This window comes from Babylonia areolata, chromosome 11, assembly GCF_041734735.1.
Source record: "Babylonia areolata isolate BAREFJ2019XMU chromosome 11, ASM4173473v1, whole genome shotgun sequence".
NCBI classification, from domain to species: Eukaryota; Metazoa; Mollusca; class Gastropoda; order Neogastropoda; family Buccinidae; genus Babylonia; species Babylonia areolata.
In genome coordinates, this window is record NC_134886.1 from 26,852,026 (window position 1) to 26,876,605 (window position 24,580).

At 38.7% G+C, this 24,580-nt stretch overlaps 1 protein-coding gene across 1 annotated transcript in view; it reads right to left on the bottom strand.

Moving 5' to 3' along the window:
* Positions 1-978: 978 nt before the first annotated feature.
* LOC143287347 (lisH domain-containing protein ARMC9-like) overlaps positions 979-24,580 on the bottom strand; it is a 54,679-nt gene continuing 31,077 nt past the window's right edge. Inside the window, exons 16-25 of the mRNA XM_076595308.1 lie at positions 22,983-23,059; positions 22,162-22,236; positions 19,167-19,257; positions 17,038-17,093; positions 15,579-15,719; positions 14,853-14,953; positions 11,290-11,393; positions 10,423-10,513; positions 6,746-6,906; positions 979-1,261 (exon numbers count right to left, since the gene is read on the bottom strand). Coding sequence (XP_076451423.1) covers positions 1,125-1,261; positions 6,746-6,906; positions 10,423-10,513; positions 11,290-11,393; positions 14,853-14,953; positions 15,579-15,719; positions 17,038-17,093; positions 19,167-19,257; positions 22,162-22,236; positions 22,983-23,059 — 1,034 coding nt within the window. The 3' untranslated portion in view covers positions 979-1,124. The remainder of the gene's footprint in view (positions 1,262-6,745; positions 6,907-10,422; positions 10,514-11,289; positions 11,394-14,852; positions 14,954-15,578; positions 15,720-17,037; positions 17,094-19,166; positions 19,258-22,161; positions 22,237-22,982; positions 23,060-24,580) is intronic.

Here is a 24,580-nt window from a genome sequence, read left to right on the forward strand (position 1 = left end):
CTGGAAAGAACTGAATTTTCCCTATTTTTATGCCTAATTTGGTGTCAACTGACAAAGTATTAGCAGAGAAAATGTCAATGTTAAAGTTTACCACGGACACACAGACACACAGACACACACACACACACACACACACAGACAACCGAACACCGGGTTAAAACATAGACTCACTTTGTTTACACAAGTGAGTCAAAAAGAACAAAAATTACTGATATGTGCAGATCTGAAAAAAAAAGAAGAAAAAAAAAGAAAGAAATATCTACATGTGCTGAATTGCACTTCTCTGTATGCAGGGACAGAGATTGTGATTTTCTGTTTCAGTTTGAAATCCCCTGCATTATCTCCACAAAAAAGAAAAAGAACAAAAATTACTGATATGTGCAGATCTGAAAAAAAAAAGAATAAAAGAAAGAAATATCTACATGTGCTGAATTGCACTTCTCTGTATGCAGGGACAGAGATTGTGATTTTCTGTTTCAGTTTGAAATCCCCTGCATTATCACCACAAAAAAGAAAAAGAACAAAAATTACTGATATGTGCAGACCTGAAAAAAAAAAAAAAAAAAAAAAAAATAAAAGAAAGAAATATCTACATGTGCTGAATTGCACTTCTCTGTATGCAGGGACAGAGATTGTGATTTTCTGTTTCAGTCTGAAATCCCCTGCATTATCTCCACAAAAAAGAAAAAGAACAAAAATTACTGATATGTGCAGACCTGAAAAAAAAAATAAATAAATAAATAAAAGAAAGAAATATCTACATGTGCTGAATTGCACTTCTCTGTATGCAGGGATTGAGATTGTTATTTTCTGTTTCAGTTTGAAATCCCCTGCATTATCTCCACAAAAAGAAAAAGAACAAAAATTGCTGATATGTGCAGATCTGAAAAAAATAAATAAATAAAAAAAAATTTAAAAAAATAAAAATAAAAGAAAGAAATATCTACATGTGTTGAATTTTCTTCTTTAAAAAAAAAAAAAAAATAAAAAATCACAAGTGCTTGAGGAGGTCATGGAATCCCACGGCGTGCCCCTCCCTTCTTCAGTCGGGGCCAACCACCACCACCAGCTGCTGCTCTGCTGTTGTTGTGTGTGCGACACGTCCCCCCACCACAGGGGACGGCTTAGCGGTTAGGTGTCTGGGGCTTGAGTGGGGTGTGGGGCTTGAGTGGGGTCTGTGGCTTGAGGGGGGTCTGTGGTTTACTTCCTCCTCCTCCTCCTCCTCCGCTGGCTGCTGAGCCTTTGTGAGGGCTGCCGGGGGCTGGGGACAGCAGTCAGTGTTGTACTGTTAGTAGCGCCATTAGTAATCATGATAAAATCAATAACGATAACAATATTAACAATTATAACAGCATCAACAAGTCAACGTTTCTCTGGGGACAACAGTCATGGTTATTCTGTTAGTAGCGCCATTAGTAATCATGATAAAATCAATGACGATAACAACATTAACAATTATAACAGCATCAATAAGTCAACGTTTCTCTGAGGACAACAGTCAAGGTTATACTGTTAGTAGCGCCATTAATTTATAATCATAACAAAATCAATAACTATAACAACATTAACAATTATAACAGCATCAATAAGTCAACGTTTCTCTGGAGACAACAGTCAGGGTTATTCTGTTAGTAGCGTCATTAATTAATAATCATAACAAAATCAATAACTATAACAACAATAACAATTATAATAGCATCAATAAGTCAACGTTTCTCTGGGGACAACAGTCATGGTTATACTGTTAGTAGCGTCATTAGTAATCATGATAAAATCAATGACGTTAAGAACATTAACAATTATAACAGCATCAATAAGTCAACGTTTCTCTGGGGACAACAGTCATGGTTATACTGTTAGAAAACGTTTTCAATAATCATAACAACATTCATAATTCAACGTTTCAATGTGGACAGCCATCAGGGTTATAATGTTAGTAACATCATCAATAATTATAACAATGTTTATGATTCAACGTTTCTCTGGGGACAGCAGTTGAGAATCATATCATTAGTATCGTCATGAATAATCATAACAACGTTAATAATTCAACATTTCTCTGGGGACAACAGTCAGGGTTATACTTTTAGCAACAACATTAGTGATTCTAACAATGTTGATAATTCAGTGTTTCTCTGGGTACAGCAGTCAGTGTCATACTGTCAGTAACGTAATTACTAACCATAACATTAATAATTCAATGTTTTTTGGGGATAGCAGTCAGTGTCATACTGTCAGTAACGTAATTACTAACCATAACATTGATAATTCAATGTTTCTCTGGGGACAGCAGTCAGTGTCATACTGTCAGTAACGTAATTACTAACCATAACATTAATAATTCAATGTTTCTCTGGGGACAGCAGTCAGTGTCATACTGTCAGTAACGTAATTACTAACCATAACATTAATAATTCAATGTTTTTGGGGGGACAGCAGTCAGTGTCATACTGTCAGTAATGTAAATACTAACCATAACATTAATAATTCAATGTTTTTTGGGGATAGCAGTCAGTGTCATACTGTCAGTAACGTAATTACTAACCATAACATTAATAATTCAATGTTTCTCTGGGTACAGCAGTCAGTGTCATACTGTCAGTAACGTAATTACTAACCATAACATTAATAATTCAATGTTTTCTGGGGACAGCAGTCAGTGTCATACTGTCAGTAACGTAATTACTAACCATAACATTAATAATTCAATGTTTCTCTGGGGACAGCAGTCAGTGTCATACTGTCAGTAACGTAATTACTAACCATAACATTAATAATTCAATGTTTTTTGGGGACAGCAGTCAGTGTCATACTGTCAGTAACGTAATTACTAACCATAACATTAATAATTCAATGTTCTCTGGGTACAGCAGTCAGTGTCATACTGTCAGTAACGTAATTACTAACCATAACATTAATAATTCAATGTTTCTCTGGGGACAGCAGTCAGTGTCATACTGTCAGTAACGTAATTACTAACCATAACATTGATAATTCAATGTTCTCTGGGTACAGTGGTCATTGTCATACTGTCAGTAACATAATTACTAACCATAACATTAATAATTCAATGTTTCTCTGGGGACAGCAGTCAGTGTCATACTGTCGATAGCGTCATCAACAACAACATCAATAATTCAACGTTTTCTGGGTACAGCAGTCATTGTCATACTGTCAGTAACGTAATTACTAACCATAACATTAATAATTCAATGTTTTTTGGGGGGACAGCAGTCAGTGTCATACTGTCAGTAACGTAATTACTAACTATAACATTAATAATTCAATGTTTTCTGAGGACAGCAGTCAGTGTCATACTGTCGATAGCGTCATCAACAACAACATCAATAATTCAATGTTTCTATGATGCGCTCCTCCGGTGCAGTTCAGAGCTCTATGTGCATATGAACAGAAAGATGTAGCAATGCAAAGGAACCTGACAGGAATGTGACAGAACAAAGTCAGACCCACACAAAATGACCACACATACATACACACGCAACATGCACATGTGTATATCTATCTATCTATCTATCTATCTATCTATCCACACACACACACACACACACACACACACACACACATACACACACACACCGACACTCACACACACACACATACACATGCACACACAAATGTTAAGAACAAGATTCTTTGGTATTTTGCTAATTTTCGGTTGTTGTAGAGATCAGAATACAAAACAAGAACACCATTCTTTGGCATTTTGTTAATCTTCAGTTATTATACTGATCAGAATATAAACAAGAACACCATTCTTTGGCATTTTGTTAATCTTCAGTTATTATACTGATCAGATTATAAATAAAGCATACCACTACACCAATAAAGGCACTGACCAACAGTGGTATTAAGGTTCTGGCTGCCTGATTACAATTTACATGAAAGTCAAGTTAAGTTCAGTTAGTTCATGCAGTTTGTTCAACTCTTCATCATATATCTATCAACACATTTGCTTTATTCAGTCATACATCGCATTTTTCCCTTCCTTTGTTGCACATACACCCGTGTGTTCCATCTTGAGTAACACTAACAGAAACAAATTTCAAGCCGTTGACAATGATCTAGCTACTTCTGACTGAAACAACAGCTGATGAATGAATGGGTAATATCTATAGGAATATATAACATTTATATACTTATTCCTTTCTCCCTGTTATATTTGATCAAAGTCAGACATAAAGTAATAGACAGTGATGTTCAGAAGTATTTTTCTTGCACATACCACTGAAACAACATAACACCAGTTTGACGTTCATATCATCTCACGTCATGTCATCCTATCTTATCCTATCAATTATGGCTTACAAGCTTTGCAGACTAATACTCTGCAGTATATCTCAACTCAGTCATGATTAAGGAACCATCTTTCTACAATGGGTATAATCCTATCATCTGATTTTAAAACATTAATCAGCACTTATTATTTGTTTTCTGTTATGTTCATTGATATTTTCTATAGTAAATATGTTTCAATACTGTGATAATTAAGGAACCGCCTTTACCCAATGGGTATAAATCTGACTTTAAGACATTAATCAGCTGTCATCATTTGTTTTGTACTGTGTTCAGTGAGTTAACTGACAATCTGGGCTTTCTATTTAAAAGATAAAAATACTGACATCTTTCATCACATTGTATACGGACCCTTTCTGAAATTCAATCATTAACACCCCATAACACTTGAATCATAATGGCAACACCAATATACTAGTAACAGAAAATTCATTAAAAAAAAAAAAAAAAAAAAAAAAACATTGTGAGTACACTTGACATTCTTTTAATATACAAAATGCCAAGAGCATTAAACATCTGAGGGCAAGATTTCATTTCTACAAAATATCTTAGTACACTGAAATTTGACAAGGCATTTTAATGCATGAAATACCCCAAGGCAAGATTTCATTAAAAAAAAAAAAAGTTTTAAAAAAAGCAAAACAATCTCACTCTATTAGATTGAAATATGAGAGTTTGTTATAAGTAAACAGTGCTTTTTGGGTGTTTTTTTGTTGTTTTTTTGAGACATTGAAAATTATTTTAAGCTTGAAAAAGAAACACACACTATAAGCACAGTGATAGAATAATACAATAATAAAACATAATACACATATGATAACATGAAACAATAACAAAATTTTCAGCCAGCAAAGACCTTTTTTCAAGGATGAATGACATCATGTTAAAAACGACATATGAAATATGACATGTTTTTTTTTGTTTTTGTTTTGTTTTTTGTAACATATGCTATACACTCACATCACTGAGAAACCACAGAAACAGAACGTTAGCAGTACCTGGTAACAAACTCCACCTCTCAACCCATCGCAGGAGCCGCGCGCTCATACCTTCCACCCCTTCGACTCACTTTGGTACAGTCGCGTTGCTAGGTGACAGCACACAGTGAGATGCAGAAAGCAGTGCAATCAAGAGACAGCAGACACACACAGAAATGTACACAGGCATCAAACCACAACTGCACACACAAAGCTGATAATACTGACCAAATTTAGCACAGAATTTTAGAGCAAACTGTTAAAAAAATAAATAAAGAAAAAGAAAAAGAAAAAGAAAAAGAAAAAAAATGAGGAAGAAAAAAGATAACTAACCAATGTTAACTAAGAAATTACATATGAAGTTAATTTTCCAGACAACATACATTCCATACACAAAGACTCAAGTGGAAACAGGAATAAACAAATAAAACAAAAACGAAACGAGAGAAAGAGAGAGAGAGAGAGTGAGAAAAGAAATCCATCACGAAGAGAACTCAAACTGGTGCTCAAAAAAGCAAGTCAGTGCTGTGCATTGAAAACCTAAAGGTGTAAAGTACTTGCAGCAAAAGAAGAGTACCACACAGAGAACAGGCTACAGCAGCAAGACAAGCTCCTCTTTTTCACACTTTACCACAGTAAATATCAAACACATTCTTTTTTTTTTTTTTTCTCTCTCTCTCTCTTTTTCATATCACTCTTCATCACAACTCAGTAAAACAAATGTTTCAGGTTCTGACTGATACACTGCTTTTCATCACACTTCAGTTTGACGATTTTCGCAATAAAAATAAATCGTCCTATAACTACCCTTGTGTTTCAAACGAACTAGAGAAATAACATCTGAGCTAGAAGAATGTTGGAAATCTGAGGGAACACTTGATATCAAATTCTCATTATAGCTATAAATTAGATTTCAATAAAAACACTTTGCCGTTAAAAATAATTTTACGTAAAAAAACAACACACACACACACACAAAAAGCCACAATAAATTACTGTTATAGATTACATTGTGATAAAATATTACTGTTACAAGTAAGATTTCTATTTTCATCATTTTTTTTTTATATTGCAGTTACAAATCAGATTCTGATTATACACACAAAAAAAAAAAAAAAAAAAAAAGAAGAGCAAACTAACAAACCAAATAAAACTAACACCATCACAATAATAAAGCAGATTCTATCAACACACACACACACAAAAAAAACCAAAAAACCCCACAACAACAACACATGGCATTGCCAGAAAAAAAAAGAAGAAAAAACGAGAGAGCGAGAGAAAGAGAGGAAGGAGAGATCTAAAATAACAATAATAATAATACAGATGGTGAGATCTAAGAAAGCACCATGAAATACATTCCAAGCTGTGCACAGCTCACACAAGGAACAGGAACAGAATACAAGATGGGGCAGAGGGGCAGCGGTGTGTTCTGTGTGTCCTAAACAGATCACCTGATTTCCCTGAAGATGTGGGTCGAGGCTCCGACTGGGAGTACTGGGGCTGGGGAGGGGCCTCCTTGACGGAGCCTCGGGTGGAGGGCCGACCTCCGCCGGCGTCAGGCGTGCGAGGGATCTTGGGTTTGGATCCGAACGCTTGGCGATACTCTTGGACACTGCAGTGCAGCAACCCGTTGTGATATTTATTTATTTATTTTTTTTTTTTTTTCTTTTCACTGACAAATCTGGACTTTGCATTAACCGTTATAATATTGATTTTTGTTCTTAAAAAAAAAAAATGTCTTTTTTTTTTTTTTTAATATATAGCTGGTAATTGTGGACATTGCAGCAAACTATTACACTTTTTTTTCTCTTTATTATTTTTTTTTTTTTTTTTAAATAACTGATAATCTTGGACATTGTAGCAAACATGATGATACTGATCTTTTTGTTTTCTCCTTCTTTTTTTTTTTTTTCTTTTTTTTCATAAATGATAATCTTGGACACTGCAGTAACCATGATAATATTGATTTTTGTTCTTTAGAAAAAAAAAGAAAAAAAGAAGCAGATATTCTTGGACACCGCAGCAACCGTTATATTTTGTTCTTCATTTATTCTTTTATCAATAATAATCTTGGATATTGCAGCAACAATTATAATATTAATTTATCTTTCTTTTCTTCCACCCCCCCCCCCCCCCACCCCCCATGTATGACGATATTCTTGGACACCACAACAACCATTCTGACATTGATTTTTCTTCTCTTTTCTAACAAAGCAACCATTATAATATTGATTTTTTTTTTCTTCTTTTTTTATGCTTGGTGATAATTCTTGGACATTGCAACAACCATTATAACACATACTTTTCTTTCTTTTATTGCTTTTTTCCCATGCTTGATGATATTCTTGGACAACGTAACAATCATTATAATATTGATTTTATTTCTTTTTTGGACAATAGTTTCCAGTATACAGTGGAAGGATTTTCAGCCATTCACTTATATTCCTGCAGTCGGAGTGACTAAAACCTGGCACAAATATTTTGAAAATCTGATAAATCTTAAAGTGTGTTCAAAATTAATAGCATTTCATGTCTTGATGTGTGATTGTCAACTTAATGATTATCGACTTAACTGAGGACATTTGAAATATGTCGGCTACTAACCTGTGTAAAGTATCGATGCAATGAACAGCAACATGAATGGAAAATGTTCATAAAACCATGAACCAGGGGTCCATACCCAGAACCCCCACGGAAAAAAGTTTCAAAAAGCAATACCAAACACTCAATGCACTTCAAGGCACTTTTTAACATTTGTTATCAAAACTTCAACAACAATAGCAAACACAGACAGGAGGGGTGGGGGGGGGGGGAACAAAAACAACAACAACAACAAACCCAACCTGAAACAACAAAACTTAACGCAGACTGAATTTTCTTACTAGATGAGTTCAACACCACTTCAGAGAGAGAAAAAAAACAAAAACACAGACAAGTCATAAATGTGGTGCGATTATTGCCAGCCTGAAAACGAAGTCGTCTTCTTCTTTGTTCGTGGGCTGCAACTCTCACATTCACTCGTATGTACATGAGTGGGCTTTTACGTGTATGACCGTTTTTACCCCACCATATATGCAGCCAAAAGGGAAATTTTCTATCTAAAATTACGTTTAAATAACATACTTACCGTGACCCAACTAGTGCAGACTCCGGCAGGGGTCTGACATTCCTGTCCTGTGCAAACTACTATCCGCCTATGCGGAGAAAACGAAAGCAACTACGGCCGATAACCTCCCGGAAGTAGGTAACTGTTTGGGGGGGTGAAAACAAATTCAAATAAGACTGAGGCTTCTCCTTTGCTGAGTGTGGGCGGAGGAAGAAGAAACAGGGAGAAAGGTAGAGACACAGACAGACATGGACACTGTTTCATTGCCAATGACAATACTATTCTTTGGCAATGGGGACTGTCCGGAGAAAGGTAGAGACACAGACAGACATGTACACTGTTTCATTGCCAATGACAATACTATTCTTTGGCAATGGGGACTGTCCGGAGAAAGGTAGAGACACAGACAGACATGTACACTGTTTCATTGCCAATGACAATACTATTCTTTGGCAATGGGGACTGTCGCGGACACTGTTTCATTGCCAATGACAATACTATTCTTTGGCAATGGGGACTGTCCGGAGAAAGGCAGAGACACAGACAGTAATGGAACTGTTGTCAATTCCAATGACAATTCTCTTCTGTGTGGATGGGGAGAGACCGGAGAAAGGTAGAGACACAGACAGACATGGACACTGTTTCATTGCCAATGACAATACTATTCTTTGGCAATGGGGACTGTCCGGAGAAAGGTAGAGACACAGACAGACATGTACACTGTTTCATTGCCAATGACAATACTATTCTTTGGCAATGGGGACTGTCCGGAGAAAGGTAGAGACACAGACAGACATGTACACTGTTTCATTGCCAATGACAATACTATTCTTTGGCAATGGGGACTGTCCGGAGAAAGGTAGAGAGGAAACAAGAGTAACACTGTTTTTAAAGGCACTTCTATCGTGATCAGAAATCATTCATTTCATTAACCATTATATTCCAGGTTGGATCACTTTGTGCACCTGTGTGCATATCCCTCTTCTGGGGGCATCTGTAAGCACTGCAGTAAATGTGGTGACTGATGTAGCCCCTACCCATCATTCAGAACAGAACTCTACACGTTACAATGCATGGTCACGAACACTGGCAACAGATGACAGAAGAAACACCTGCAGAGAAGTGTATGAAGTGGCACACATATGACTGTTAATCTGATGTTCCAAAAAGCTCTCATCATTATGTTCAATATGAAAAAGAGCACATAAGATTGTGAATCTGATGCCCTAAAAAGCTCTGATCAGTATGTTCAGTAGGAAAAAGAGCTCTCAAAACCTCTAATCATTATGCTTAATATGAAATAGAGCACACATGCTTGTTGTTAATCTGAAGCCCTAAAAAGCCCTTACCAGTATGTTAACTGAAAAATGGAACAAACATGGGTTCAAATCTCAGTAACAGCATCTGGTGGGTAGAGGGTGGAGATTTTTCTGATCTCCCAAGTCAACAGATGTGCAGACCTGTAAGTGCCTGAACCCCCTTCATGTGTATCAAATATGCACATTAAAGATCCTGTAATCCATATCAGTGTTCAGTGGGTTATGGAAACAAGAACATGCCCAGCATGTTTAGAGCTTGATCTTCGACTGAGGATAGGCACTATATAAGTATCCATATCATCATCATCATCACCATAATCTGATACTCTTAAAAGTTCTCACTGTTATTATCCAAACTGAAATAGAGCTTGGTAACTTTAAGCTACAAAAACTGTTAAAAAAAAGAAGAGAATATGACAACTATATATATCAGGGACAGTTTGCTTGGCAACAAATGTACTGGAAATTTTTTTCTTCTCTTTTCCAATCTGTCTCAGTTCTTTTGTCTGAAGAATACAATGTTCATCCAAAATTTTCTTGTCCACATTTTTCATGTCAAATGAAATGCATTACTTTACCCTTTGAGGTTTGCGTGTGTGTGTGTGTGTGTGTGTGTGTGTGTGTGTGTGTGTGCCAAACGCTTTTGGGGGTAATGCTTGCAGTCTCTTTAAGATCTGTCAGGTCAACTATTGAAACAACTTACGTTACTCCCGGTCCCTGCTTCTCCAGGGATTTTGTGGACGGTCGACTTGCCCTGTCGCTCTGCTGACTGGGCGGACGCACTCCATATCCACCTTCCACAGCAAACACATCATGCACAAGCATGTTAAGTAAGTATGACAGTGAACAGTGTCTGACTATGACCATCAGAACAGCAGAGGAGGCAAATGCTGTCCCAACCATCTGGGCTAGAATCTTTTTGTGTGTGTGTGTGTGTGGATATATCTGTTTATCAACATACACAGAAGAAAAATAAACAAACAAAACTGGGCTAGAATATGATTACATACAGAAGGAGAGTGTCTTGCCTAGGTTACATCCCCACTCTCTCAACCAAAAGAACAGTGATGCTGGGATGGTTCCCAAAGGCCGACTAGCCCCCAAGGCTGTGGCACAAAGAGCCAGTGCAATCTTGTCTCCTGGTTTGAGTGTCATAGTCCTTCACAAAAGACTAAGCTGTAAATGACTTCCCACTGTAATGGAGAAACCACTGATCATGCAGCTCTCACTCTGCTGTTGGCCCAAATGTAAGCTTATGACAATCTGTGATATAAGCTGAGCAGTGTAAGTAAGTAAGTAAAATGAAGGCTTATATAACGCAGTACCCCAATCTCATATGGGACTCACTGCGCTTTATGATAAAACACACAAAACTTGAAAATAATCGATATAAAAGTATGTACAACCCCCCCCCCCCCTCCCTCCCCCCAAAAAACCAACAAAAACAACAACAACAAAAACACACAAAAAAAAACCACATGCAATATCACAATCTCACATCACATAAGCTCCAAATCACAGCAAAATAACTATGTCCACACAAGAAGAACAAATCCAACAAGAAACTTACGACCGGAGTCCTGAGACACCGGCCTGGAGCCGCTGCGTGTCGGTGGTCTGGCGTTGATGTCCTTGTTGCTGGTGGGGGGGCGACTGCCTCCCCTGGACCCCAGTCTGCATCACAACCACAATAATTATGTGGGGAAAAAACATGATGACTGCAGCTGAACCCAGTAAATTTGTATTTTTGTATTTGTATTTTGTTTTATCACAACAGATTTTTCTGTGTGAAATTCGGGCTGCTCTCCCCAGGGAGAGCACGTCGCTACATACAGCGCCATCCATTTTTTTGTATTTTTTTCTGCGGTGCGGTTTTATTTGCTTTTCCTATCGAAGTGGATTTTTCTACAGAATTTTGCCAGGAACAATCCTTTTGTTGCCGTGGGTTCTTTTACGTGCGCTAAGTGCATGCTGCACACGGGACCTCGGTTTATCGTCTCATCCAAAACGATAATATAAAATCAATGGTGACTGACGGACCCAGTAAATCAAGGTAAAAGGAAATTTTTCTTCCTAAAATTACGTTTAAGTAACATACTTACCGTGACCCACTAGTGCAGACTCCGGCAGGGGTCTGACATTCCTGTCCTGTGCAAACTACTACCCGCCTATGCGGAGAAAAACGAAAGCAGCTACGGCCGATAACCTCCCGAAGTGGGTTACCTCCCCTGTGCATCCCTGACTAGCGCCCTCTTTTTCTATTAAATGATGACTGCTGGACCTAACAAACTGAAGTAAAAAAAAAAAAAAAAAAAAAAAAAAAAGAAAAAGAAGGGGACTGCTAGAACTAGAAAAACTAAATAAAAATATATATAAAATCAATGGTGCTTGACGGACCTAGAAAAACTAAATAAAAATATATATAAAATCAGTGGTGCTTGACGGACCTAGAAAAACTAAATAAAAATATATATAAAATCAGTGGTGCTTGACGGACCTAGAAAAACTAAATAAATATATATATATAAAATCAATGGTGACTGACGGACCTAGAAAAACTAAATAAAAATATATATATAAAATCAATGGCGACTGATGGACCTAGAAAAGCTAAATAAAAATATACTTAAAATCAATGGTGACTGACGGACCTAGAAAAACTAAATAAAAATATATATAAAATCAATGGTGACTGACGGACCTAGAAAAACTAAATAAAAATATATATAAAATCAATGGTGCTTGACGGACCTAGAAAAACTAAATAAAAATATATATAAAATCAATGGTGACTGACGGACCTAGAAAAACTAAATAAAAATATATATAAAATCAATGGTGACTGACGGACCTAGAAAAACTAAATAAAAATATATATATAAAATCAATGGTGACTGACGGACCTAGAAAAACTAAATAAAAATATATATAAAATCAATGGCGACTGATGGACCTAGAAAAGCTAAATAAAAATATATTTAAAATCAATGGTGACTGACAGACCTAGAAAAACTAAATAAAAATATATATAAAATCAATGGTGACTGACGGACCTAGAAAAACTAAATAAAAATATATATATAAAATCAATGGCGACTGATGGACCTAGAAAAACTAAATAAAAATATATATAAAATCAATGGTGACTGACGGACCTACAAAAACTAAATAAAAATATATATATAAAATCAATGGTGACAGACGGACCTAGAAAAACTAAATAAAAATATATAAAAAAACCAATGGTGCCTGACGGACCTAGAAAAACTAAATAAAAATATATATAAAATCAATGGTGCCAGGAATATGAACACACTATCAAATCATGACAATTTCACATGAATTTACCAACTTTGCCTTCGAGAAATTCCTACAATGACGTGGACGGATATTTCCATCCAGGGGCACTTTTTTGCACACTGGAAGGGGACGGAAATTTCTGTCCTGGGAGACGCATGGGCTTATGCTACCGATTCAGCTAGCACACAGGTGAACACAAAAGGTGCATGGGAACAAACCCACACTTCCTCAATTTAGACAGGACAGGAGAAAACAAGAGAGGCAAGGCCTTCAAAACTCATTTGTGATACACTTAAAAAAAAATCCAAGCTTTTTATGCATTGAGTATAATTTCAAAATGTAATGTTTAAGATGAGAAAGATCAGTTTAAAGCAAATTAAGTCCCCTAGCATTAATTACAGAGTAATTTCCCTTTTTTACTATCTGCACCAAAACGTTTGCAAAATAAATAAAACTTCCATGCTGAGCAAAAGAAGTTCCTGTTTGAACAGAAAATGATAATAATGACTGCTCTTGTTGCTGGGTCAGAATATCAGATCAAAGTGCCAAGTTTAGAGAATACAAAAAATATAAATATAACAGTAAATGCAGTTTGCATATAATTAGGCTTCTTTTTTTTTTTTTTTTGTGCCCATCCCAGAGGTGCAATATTGTTTTAAACAAGATGACTGGAAAGAACTGAATTTTTCCTATTTTTATGCCAAATTTGGTGTCAAATGACAAAGTATTTGCAGAGAAAATGTCAATGTTAAAGTTTACCACGGACACACACACACACAGACACACGGACACACACACACACACAGACAACCGAACACTGGGTTAAAACATAGACTCACTTTGTTTACACAAGTGAGTCAAAAATAAAAACACACACCCAAAAAAGGAAGGCATGAATTATCATCATCACTATGGACTTATAGTCTAGCTGACAACACAAGACCATTATGGGTTAGCTTGAGTTTTGGTTCAAACACTGTTTTATCTGAACATGTCACAATACAAATACACTGCATTCGAAAGGACAACAAGAAAATCTTTTCCCAACTCTTTCAGTGCAAAGACTATTCTAAGCTCACAGACAACTACTTGCCAAGGTATGTTTTGGTCATGAAGGGTGATAATTAAAAAAAAAAAAAAATCCTAGCAAGCAAACATATAACTTACACTGACAGGAATATGAACACACTATCAAATCATGACAATTTCACATGAATTTACCAACTTTGCCATCGAGAAATTCCTACAATGACGTGGACGGATATTTCCATCCGGGGGACGGAAATTTCTGTCCTGGGAGACGCATGGGCTTATGCTACCGATTCAGCTAGCACACAGGTGAACACAAAAGGTGCATGGGAACAAACCCACACTTCCTCAATTTAGACAGGACAGGAGAAAATGATACGATAGAAAAAAAAATGAATCATGGTGCAGTGAGACCTTTTTGTGAATACTCTGACAGACGTGTTATGACATGATAAAAATAAAGCATGGTGTACAGCAGTCGAGTGAGACCTTTTTTGCGAATACACGCACCTGGAAGCAATGGTTTCTCTGACAGACTTGTTATGACATGATAAAAATAAAGCATGGTGTACAGCAGTCGAGTGAGACCTTTTTGTGAATACACATACCTGGAAGCAATGGTTTCTCTGACAGACTTGTTATGACATGATAAAAATAAAGCATGGTGTACAGCAGTCGAGTGAGACCTTTTTGTGAATACACGCACCTGGAAGCAATGGTTTCTCTGACAGACTTGTTATGACATGATAAAAATAAAGCATGGTGTACAGCAGTCGAGTGAGACCTTTTTGTGAATACACGTACCTGGAAGCAATGGTTTCTCTGACAGACTCGTTACCGCGGCGCTGCCCAGGTGTGACCGGGCGTTGCAGGGGATGATCCTGCTGCTGTGCACTGTCTGTCCACTGAAAAAATAGACAGAAGAATAGGGGAGATGTCATTTGTGTATACATGCCTGCTGTTCTGGAATGGCCTGTATTTCTTACAGAAAAATGTGAATGTTGATGACCGTTCCAGATTTTATAGCTCCAAGATTCAATCTTACTGGAAATCAACAATATAAAAAAAAAAGCAAAGCACACCAAATCTGGCACCTTTTTTCATGGGTGGACAAACCTGACAGTGGATGTAAATTTGTAACTCGACCAGAGTGTGCATGTGCACTAGTCCACAACCAGTTACGCAAAAGCCAAAGTTTAAAGTGCTAACTGAAAAGAGCATACGCTCACTCATACATATATGTGAAGTTACCAGAAATAACATAGCCAATTTTGTCCCAGTCCAAAAGTGTCTACAAAGATGCGTGCGCACACACACACACACACACACACACGCACACACACTTACATGCACACACACTCACACACAAGAGTCACATGCATACACACACACACACAAGGACACACACACACACGCACACGCACTTGCACACACACATCCACACACAATCTCAGCTCCTCAATATAAAACCTTTCTCCCAGACTTATTTAAAAAAATAAAATAAAATAAAATAAAAAATCCAGGGCCCACCTTCTTGCGGCCCCGTGAGGTGCCGGGGGGAGCGGTGAGGGAGAACTGGGAGGTGAGCAGGGCCTCACCAGACAACTCACCGGGCTGAGGCCTCACCACCTCATCCTTGTCAAGGTCTGCCTCCAGAGCATCCTGGTCCTCCTGAGAGAGTGAGAGAGAGAGAGAGAGAGAGAGAGAGAAACACACATCTCTTTATTCTATTAACTCTTTAACACCACCACTGACGAACGACTTCAGTTGACATCGAGGGGTCAGGTTCACAAGACTTCTTCTTCTGCGTTCACTCGTATGCACACGAGTGGGCCTCTACGTGTATGACCGTTTTTAGCCCACCATGTAGGCAGCCATACTCCGTTTTCAGGGGTGTGCATGCTGGGTATGTTCTTGTTTCCATAACCCACCGAACGCTGACATGGATTACAGGATCTTTAACGTGCGTATTTGATCTTCTGCTTGCATATACACACGAAGGGGGTTCAGGCACTAGCAGGTCTGCACATATGTTGACCTGGGAGATCGTAAAAATCTCCACCCTTTACCCACCAGGCGCCGTCACCGTGATTCGAACCCGGGACCCTCAGATTGACAGTCCAACGCTTTAATCACTCGGCTACTGCGCCCGTCGTTCACAAGACCATTTTTCATATTGTAACTGAGCTTGACAGCTGCAGCCAGTTTCCCCCACCAAGAGAACAATGACTAACCTTTGCCCACTGACCGAGTTTGATGTGAAGAAGTCCCATGTGTTTTGGTTTTTTTTACACAAACTGAAGCCTGTGACTGACAGCATCCTAGCTAAAATATTTGGCACTGGGGAGCGTTTTTTCACACAGAAACTTGGTAGTGAAAGAGTTTTTTTTTAAATTGGAGGGGGATGGGGGTGGGGCGGGGTGGGGGTGGCGGCTGCTCCTGCTCGGTGAACCATTCTTTTGTGCAGTGCCCTAATGACTCTTAACAAGAGTTAATGGGAGAAGAAGGAGATTCTAGTCACCGTTTTAGGGGATTTACCCCGACACCACTCATTCCAAGTCCCTCATACATAGCCACACCCAGGTTTGTCTGCCAGCAGTCCACAGGGAACTATCAATGTTATGTCGCAAGGAGGCTACGCACCAGAGGAGACCCTGCAATGTTGCTGAGTGACCAGTAGTGCCAGCGTTCTGATTCAACACATGTATGCAAGCAGACCATGACAGGAACTCATCCCCAGCATAGCAGTGGAAGGGGGGGAGAAACACAGTTCTTTGTAACTTTCCATGTCCTCATTGTCTGCTCTTTGTTTTATTTTTGTTTTTAGAGCAGAGAATGTCCACACAGCACAACATGTTAAACATTAAACTTTTAACATATTCAACTTCCCATCAGAAAACTATTAAGGAATGTATTTCCTTTTTTAATTTTTTTAATTTCATATGTAGTAAACAAAGAATAAAATGACATAAACACAAAAATCTCTTACCTCTTCTTCTTCATCATCTTCTTCGTCATCAGACATGTAGTCTTCACCATTCTCATCTGGAAGAAAAAGGAAGAAAGTTATAAATTCATTCTGCAAGAACAAAAACATGGATGGGATCTCATTCTCTCAGCTGTGTCAAATCAATATAACCATCCTCAATATATCTCAGTTCTCGGCAGTTCTTCACACAGAAGCATCCAAGAAAAAAAAGACAACAAACTAGGCACTTGGTTTCAATCTCCATCTCGCTCACTACGATCAGCTTCGGATCCACTCCACTTACGCATACCCAGATTCAAACTCTCGACTGTTGGCCGCCGTTCTTTCTCTGTCTCTGGACCTTGCAATTGGAATGAACTTCCTCTTTCACTTCGTCAAGTCTCCACACTCAGCTCTTTCAAGTCTGGCCTTAAAACCCACCTCTTCCCAAAATAGCCTCCCTTCCCTGCCTCTTCCTTGTCTTCAGTTTCTCCAGTTTTAGAGTTATGCGTGTGTGAGAATGACTGGTGCGAAAGTGCTTAGATTTGTCTATGCACAAGATTCAGCGCTATATAAGTACCATTATTATTATTATTATTATTATTATTATATCAAGAACAAAGTTTCTGAAGTCAACCAGCTGGTATGGCCCAGTAGTTAGCGTAACAGATTTGTCACTGAAGGGGCGACAGACCCTGACTCCGTCAGAACGGTAAATATCACTACAGTATATAATGAAAGCAAGTATAGACACCTGTCATATAGTCTCAAACCAAAATCTTCTCAGCAACGCTGGCGTCATCCTCAACAACCAATCATGAAGAAACATATCAAATTCTGTGGCCCTTTTAATTGTGGCCTGGGTTGCAAAAGCGATCTTAGCAGTGCTAAAGCAACGTTAAGAATGTACCCAAGTCTATGGAATTAGAGTCTCAGGGAAAATTCTTCACAATAACCAAACAGATTCTATGGAATTATGGGTTTAGGAAAATTTTTAACACAAACCAAACTTAGCGTGTATGGAATCACCAAATCAGAAAAATTCTTACACTAAATAAACGTAGAATGTATGATTTATGGATTTAAGAATTCTTAACACTAACCAAACTTCGAGTGAATGGAATACTAGACTTAGGAAAATGCTTAACACTAATCAAACTTCAAGTCAATGGAATTACAGACTAAGGAAGTTTTTAACTCTAAGCAAACTTAGAGTCTTTGGAGTTACAGACCTAGGAAAATTCTTAACACTCACCAAACATAGTGTCTATGAAACCAGAATTCTTTACCACAAGCAAACATAGAGTCTGCTGATATACAGACTGAGGAAAATTCTAAACACTAAGCAAACTTAGAAATTATGGAATTATAGACTGAAGAGAATTCTTAGCACTGAGTAAAATAAGAGAATGGGATTATGGATTTGGGAACATTCTTAACAGTAGGCAAACTGAAAATTCTTAACACGAAAGAAACTGAGAGTCTATGGAATTATAGACTTTGGAAAATTCTGAACACTTAACAAACTGAGTCTATGGATTCACAGATTTAAGAAACTTTTTTTTTAACGCTAACAAAACTTACAGTCTATGAAATAATGGGTTTTGGAAATTTTTAACACAAGCCAAACTTGGAGTTTAAGGAATTATAGACTTTGGAAAATTCTTAACACCAACCAAACTGAGAGTCTATGGAATTATACACTTAGGAAAATTCTTAACAGTGAACAAACTTAGTGCTACCAAGACTTCTTGAGCAACCCAGCCCAGTTTTCTTGCTGATGTTGTCAGTTTCAACTCCAAGTGTGCAAACTTTGACCTAGCGTCACTGCGTCATTATCATCATACGCTGTCACCATCGTACACTGCCCTTCACATAACATCAGACCTGGCTTTGCAGATTTGGTGACTTGTAGGTATTTGTCCTTTTGCTTCTTTTCCAAATTTGTCATGATTGTGTTTGTTTCTGTGTTTTCTTTTTCTAAGAACATTCAAATGTTATATAAGGATGTCATCATAATTTGATGTTGGTTTTTGTTCAAAAGAAAGAAAAAAAACAACAACAAAAAACAACCCCATGATATCTATTCAATTCCACTACCATCACCGTGATCATCACCATCATCCATCTTTTCCCTCTGAGGCACTTACTTGAGTTGAGTTGCTTGATGATGAACTCAATCTGTCTGTTCATGTCTGGCTGTCCGTCTTTGATGAAGCAACGTAGAATTTCTTCCATACCCTGTCCAACACAATTTCACATAAATGAGTTTTTTTGTTTTGTTTTTTTTAAATGATGGTGTGCGGGTGGCCATCTATCACAGTCTTTAACTGAAAGATCTAACAGCTAGGTGTGTGGGTGGCCATCTATCACAGTCTTTAACTGAAAGATCTAACAGTTAGGTGTGTGGGTGGCCATCTATCACAGTCTTTAACTGAAAGATCTAACAGTTAGGTGTGTGGGTGGCTATCTATCACAGTCTTTAACTGAAAGATCTAACAGTTAGGTGTGTGGGTGGCCATCTATCACAGTGTTTAACTGTAAGATCTAACAGTTAGGTGTGTGGGTGGCCATCTATCACAGTCTTTAACTGAAAGATCCAACAGTTAGGTGTGCGGGTGGCCATCTATCACAGTCTTTAACTGAAAGATCTAACAGCTAGGTGTGTGGGTGGCCATCTATCACAGTCTTTAACTGAAAGATCTAACAGTTAGGTGTGTGGGTGGCCATCTATCACAGTCTTTAACTGAAAGATCCAACAGTTAGGTGTGTGGGTGGCTATCTATCACAGTCTTTAACTGAAAGATCTAACAGTTAGGTGTGTGGGTGGCCATCTATCACAGTCTTTAACTGAAAGATCTAACAGTTAGGTGTGTGGGTGGCCATCTATCACAGTCTTTAACTGAAAGATCCAACAGTTAGGTGTGTGGGTGGCCATCTATCACAGTCTTTAACTGAAAGATCTAACAGTTAGGTGTGTGGGTGGCCATCTATCACAGTCTTTAACTGAAAGATCTAACAGTTAGGTGTGTGGGTGGCCATCTATCACAGTCTTTAACTGAAAGATCCAACAGTTAGGTGTGTGGGCGGCCATCTATCACAGTCTTTAACTGAAAGATCTAACAGTTAGGTGTGCGGGTGGCCATCTATCACAGTCTTTAACTGAAAGATCTACAGTTAGGTGTGCGGGTGGCCATCTATCACAGTCTTTAACTGAAAGATCTAACAGTTAGGTGTGTGGGCGGCCATCTATCACAGTCTTTAACTGAAAGATCCAACAGTTAGGTGTGTGGGTGGCCATCTATCACAGTCTTTAACTGAAAGATCCAACAGTTAGGTGTGTGGGTGGCTATCTATCACAGTCTTTAACTGAAAGATCTAACAGTTACATAATTCTGTCAGAAATTTTTATTTGTATTTGTATTTCTTTTTATCACAACGGATTTCTCTGTGTGAAATTTGGGCTGCTCTCCCCAGGGAGAGTGCGTTGCTATACTACAGTGCCACCCATTTTTTTTTTTTTTTTTCCTGCGTGCAGTTTTATTTGTTTTTCCTATTGAAGTGGATTTTTCTACAGAATTTCGCCAGGAACAACCCTTTTGTTGCCGTGGGTTCTTTTACCTGCACTAAGTGCATGCTGCACACGGGACATCGGTTTATCATCTCAGCTGAATGACTAGCGTCCAGACCACCACTCAAGGTCTTGTGGAGGGGGAGAAAATATTGGCGGCTGAGCCGTGATTCGAACCAGCACGCTCAGATTCTCTTGCTTCCTAGGCGGACGCGTTACCTCTAGGCCATGTACTGCATTCACTTTTTCTCTTGAAATATCACCCAAACAGCCAATACGGTGATACAGTGCATAGGACACATCCTCTGAATGTTATGCAACAATATTATTTTGAACACGTACGGGGCGCAGACATCCGATAAGCTACTTCTGCCAGAAAATTTTTTTTAAAAAGTCATCCACACTTATTGGTCCAGAAGGGCTTGGCTGACCCTGCACCATTGTTTTAAGAGTGGTGCTTTCATGTACACCAGGGCTGACCTACCTTCTCTAGAAGACATATATTATAAGCAAAATCAATCAGCCAGGACGAATCACATCCAGCTTTTGGGATTTTCGAGATGCTCCCCTCTGGTTGACGGTACAGAAGTATAAGGATGAAAACCAATCGCTTCGCCAATAGCTTTTTCCCAAAAGCAGTCAATGCCCTGTCTCTCGACCAAATCCAGTCTGATAAATAGAATTGTGCAATCAACAACCATCTACCTGAAGATCTAGTCATCAGCCCCATCCACATGTAATATGTGGCTTCTGTTCAAACGTGTGTGTGTGTGTGTGTGTGTGTTTGCAGTGCGTGCATGTGTGAGTAAGCACAAGTTTTTATATGGATACGCACTTGTATGTATCCTAATTTCTACTGTGTCTGTGTTTGCGTATGATTTTCGATTTATGTTCGTACCTTGTTTTGTACTATCCCCCCCAAATATTCCTTGTGACCCCGGTACACTTAGTAATAAAGACATATTCTATTCTGTTCTATTCTATTCTATGCAATTAAGGTTTAAAAAGGTCAAAGGTCCCGAAGCCTTTTACATCCACCGAGGCAGTGAATTCATATCCACTGTGTCTAAGGCTCAACACAGGAAGGCAGAACCCAATCCTCTCTGTCCACCATTTCAACCTCCCCCAACTAGAAATGAACAAACAATTAGGCATGGAGATGAAATGATTAACAAACAGTAAAGAGTGGTAACTCTCTCCATTCACAAGGTACACAACTTCAAGTCAGTGCTGCTTATGCTACCAATTCAGCTAGCACACAGGTAAATAAAAGGTACATTGGAACAAACCCTGGCACTTCCTAAAAAAAAAGAAGCGCCGGGCCTGTCCTTATACTGATCATCTGACATGTGCACACAGCAGCAAAGACAGAAGAAATGTGCACATGTGTGTGTGTGTGCGCGCACGCATACGCGCGCACATGTGAGTGTGCATGTGTGTGTGTGGTGTGTGTGTGTGTGTGTGTGTGTGTGCATGTGTGTGTGTGTGTGTGTGTGTGTGTGCATGTGGGTACAAGGGAATGGCAGAAAGACAAAGAACACAGCAACGTCAAGTCAAGTGGAGACTTCACTTACCATGGCTTTAGCTTCTTCCCTGATGGACGGGATGGCCAGGATGCTGTACAACGCTCCGTTGACATAGGGACGGATCTGAAATGTATTGGTATTGGTGTTAGTATTGGAATTACTCATTTTGTCACAACAGATCTCTCTGTGTAAAATTCAGGCTGCTCCTCCCTGGGAGGGCACATCGCTACACTGACAGCGCCATCCATTTTTTCTTCTTTTTTTTTTGTATTTTTTTCTGCCTGCAGTTTTATTTGTTTTCCTATCGAAGTGGATTTTTCTACAGATTTTTGCCAGGGACAACCCTTTTGTTGCTGTGGGTTCTTTTATGTGCGCTAAATGCATGCTAAACATGGGACCTTCGTTTATTGTCTCATCAGAATGACTAGCGTCCAGACCACCACACAAGGTCTACTGGAGGGGGAGAAAATACTGGTGACTGCTGGTTTGATTTCAACCAGTGCACTCAGATTCTCTGGCTTCCTAGGTGGACGCGTTACCTCTAGGCCAACACTCCACTTAGTGACATTGCTGGTTCAGGACAAAGACCATCCATTTTGGTATACATAAAATGGGTTTGATGGATACTTCATACCCACGCCTGAAGATATGTTGTGGTTACCCAGTATTATCTTGTTGATCATATTTTGTAGTTAACCAGGGCACAGAGACACATGCCGTGTGTCATATGAAATAATAATGAACCAATGTACAGAGACACATGCTGTATCACATAATATGATTTTTATGGTGGTTTCCAGCAAGACTCAGTGAACAGACACTGTATCAGTATGCATATCATCCACACACGTCCATGGTCTGCATATCACCTCTTGGTTGTCGTGTCCCAGTAGATCACTCAGCACCTGCAGGGTCTTGTGGGCGTTAGGAACACAGCGCTTCTTCCCTGCACACCCCGTTACCAGCCATGTTACAGGTCATCATTCCAGGAGGCATGTCTACGATGACATTACATGCTGCGTGTCTACAATCACATTACATGAAGCATGTATACCATCACATCAGCCATGTAATTGGTCTTCGTTACATGAAGCATGAGTGCAATCACACCAGCCATGTAACAGGTTGTTATTACATGATGCATTTCTATGATCACATCAGTTACTGGTCGTTGTTACATGAAACAAGTCTACCATCAGACCAGCTAAATCATTGGTTGTTACCACATGGAGCATGTCTACATCACATCAGCCATGTCACTGGTTGTTAGTACAAGAAGCATGTCTATAATCACACCAGCCACATCATTGGTTGTTATTACATGAGGCATGTCTACTATCATACCATCCAGATCATTGGTCATGATTACATGAGCTATGTCTACAATCATACCAGCCACATCATTGGTTGTTATTACATGAGGCATGTCTACTAGCATACCATCCAAATCATCGGTCATGATTACATGAGCTATGTCTACAATCATACCAGCCACATCATTGGTTGTTATTACATGAGGCATGTCTACTAGCATACCATCCAAATCATTGGTCATGATTACATGAGCTATGTCTACAATCATACCAGCCACATCATTGGTTGTTATTACATGAGGCATGTCTACTAGCATACCATCCAAACCATCCGTCATGATTACACGAGCTATGTCTACAATCATACCAGCCACATCGTTGGTTGTTATTACATGAGGCATGTCTACTAGCATACCATCCAAACCATCCGTCATGATTACACGAGCTATGTCTACAATCATACCAGCCACATCATTGGTTGTTATTACATGAGGCATGTCTACGTTCAAACCAGCTATGTAACAGGTCATTATTACACAAGGCATGTCTACAACCACATTACATGCAGCATGTCTATGATCACATCCACAACATCATTGGTTGTTATTACATGAAGCATGTCTACGATCACATCCAAAGTATCACTGGGCGGTATTACATGAAGCGTATCTACAATCACACCAGTCATGTAACAGGTAGTTATTACATGGGGAATGTCTACAACCACACTAGTCAGGTAACAGTTATTACATGAGGCATGTCTACGACCACACCAGTCATGTAACAGGTAGTCATTACATGAGGCATGTCTATGATTATACCAGCCACGTTATTGGTCATAATCACTTGTGGCATGTCTACAATCACACTGCAGGAAGCGTGTGTGTGTGTGTGTGTGTGTGTGTGTGTGTGTGTGTGTGTGTGTGTGTGTGTGCATGTACATGTATGCATGTGTCAGGAGGGTTTCAATGTACATATGTGTACACTGTGTTTATGTGTGTGTGCAATAGTTCACCCCAAACATTTTTGGTGAGTATACCTTACTTTGATGTAAATGTGACATGTTTAAACATGCATTTTGTACAGCCCAAAGAGCACTTTTTCTGGAGAGAGTGCTACGTAAAGCATCCACAATTTTCGTCATTTAAAAAGTT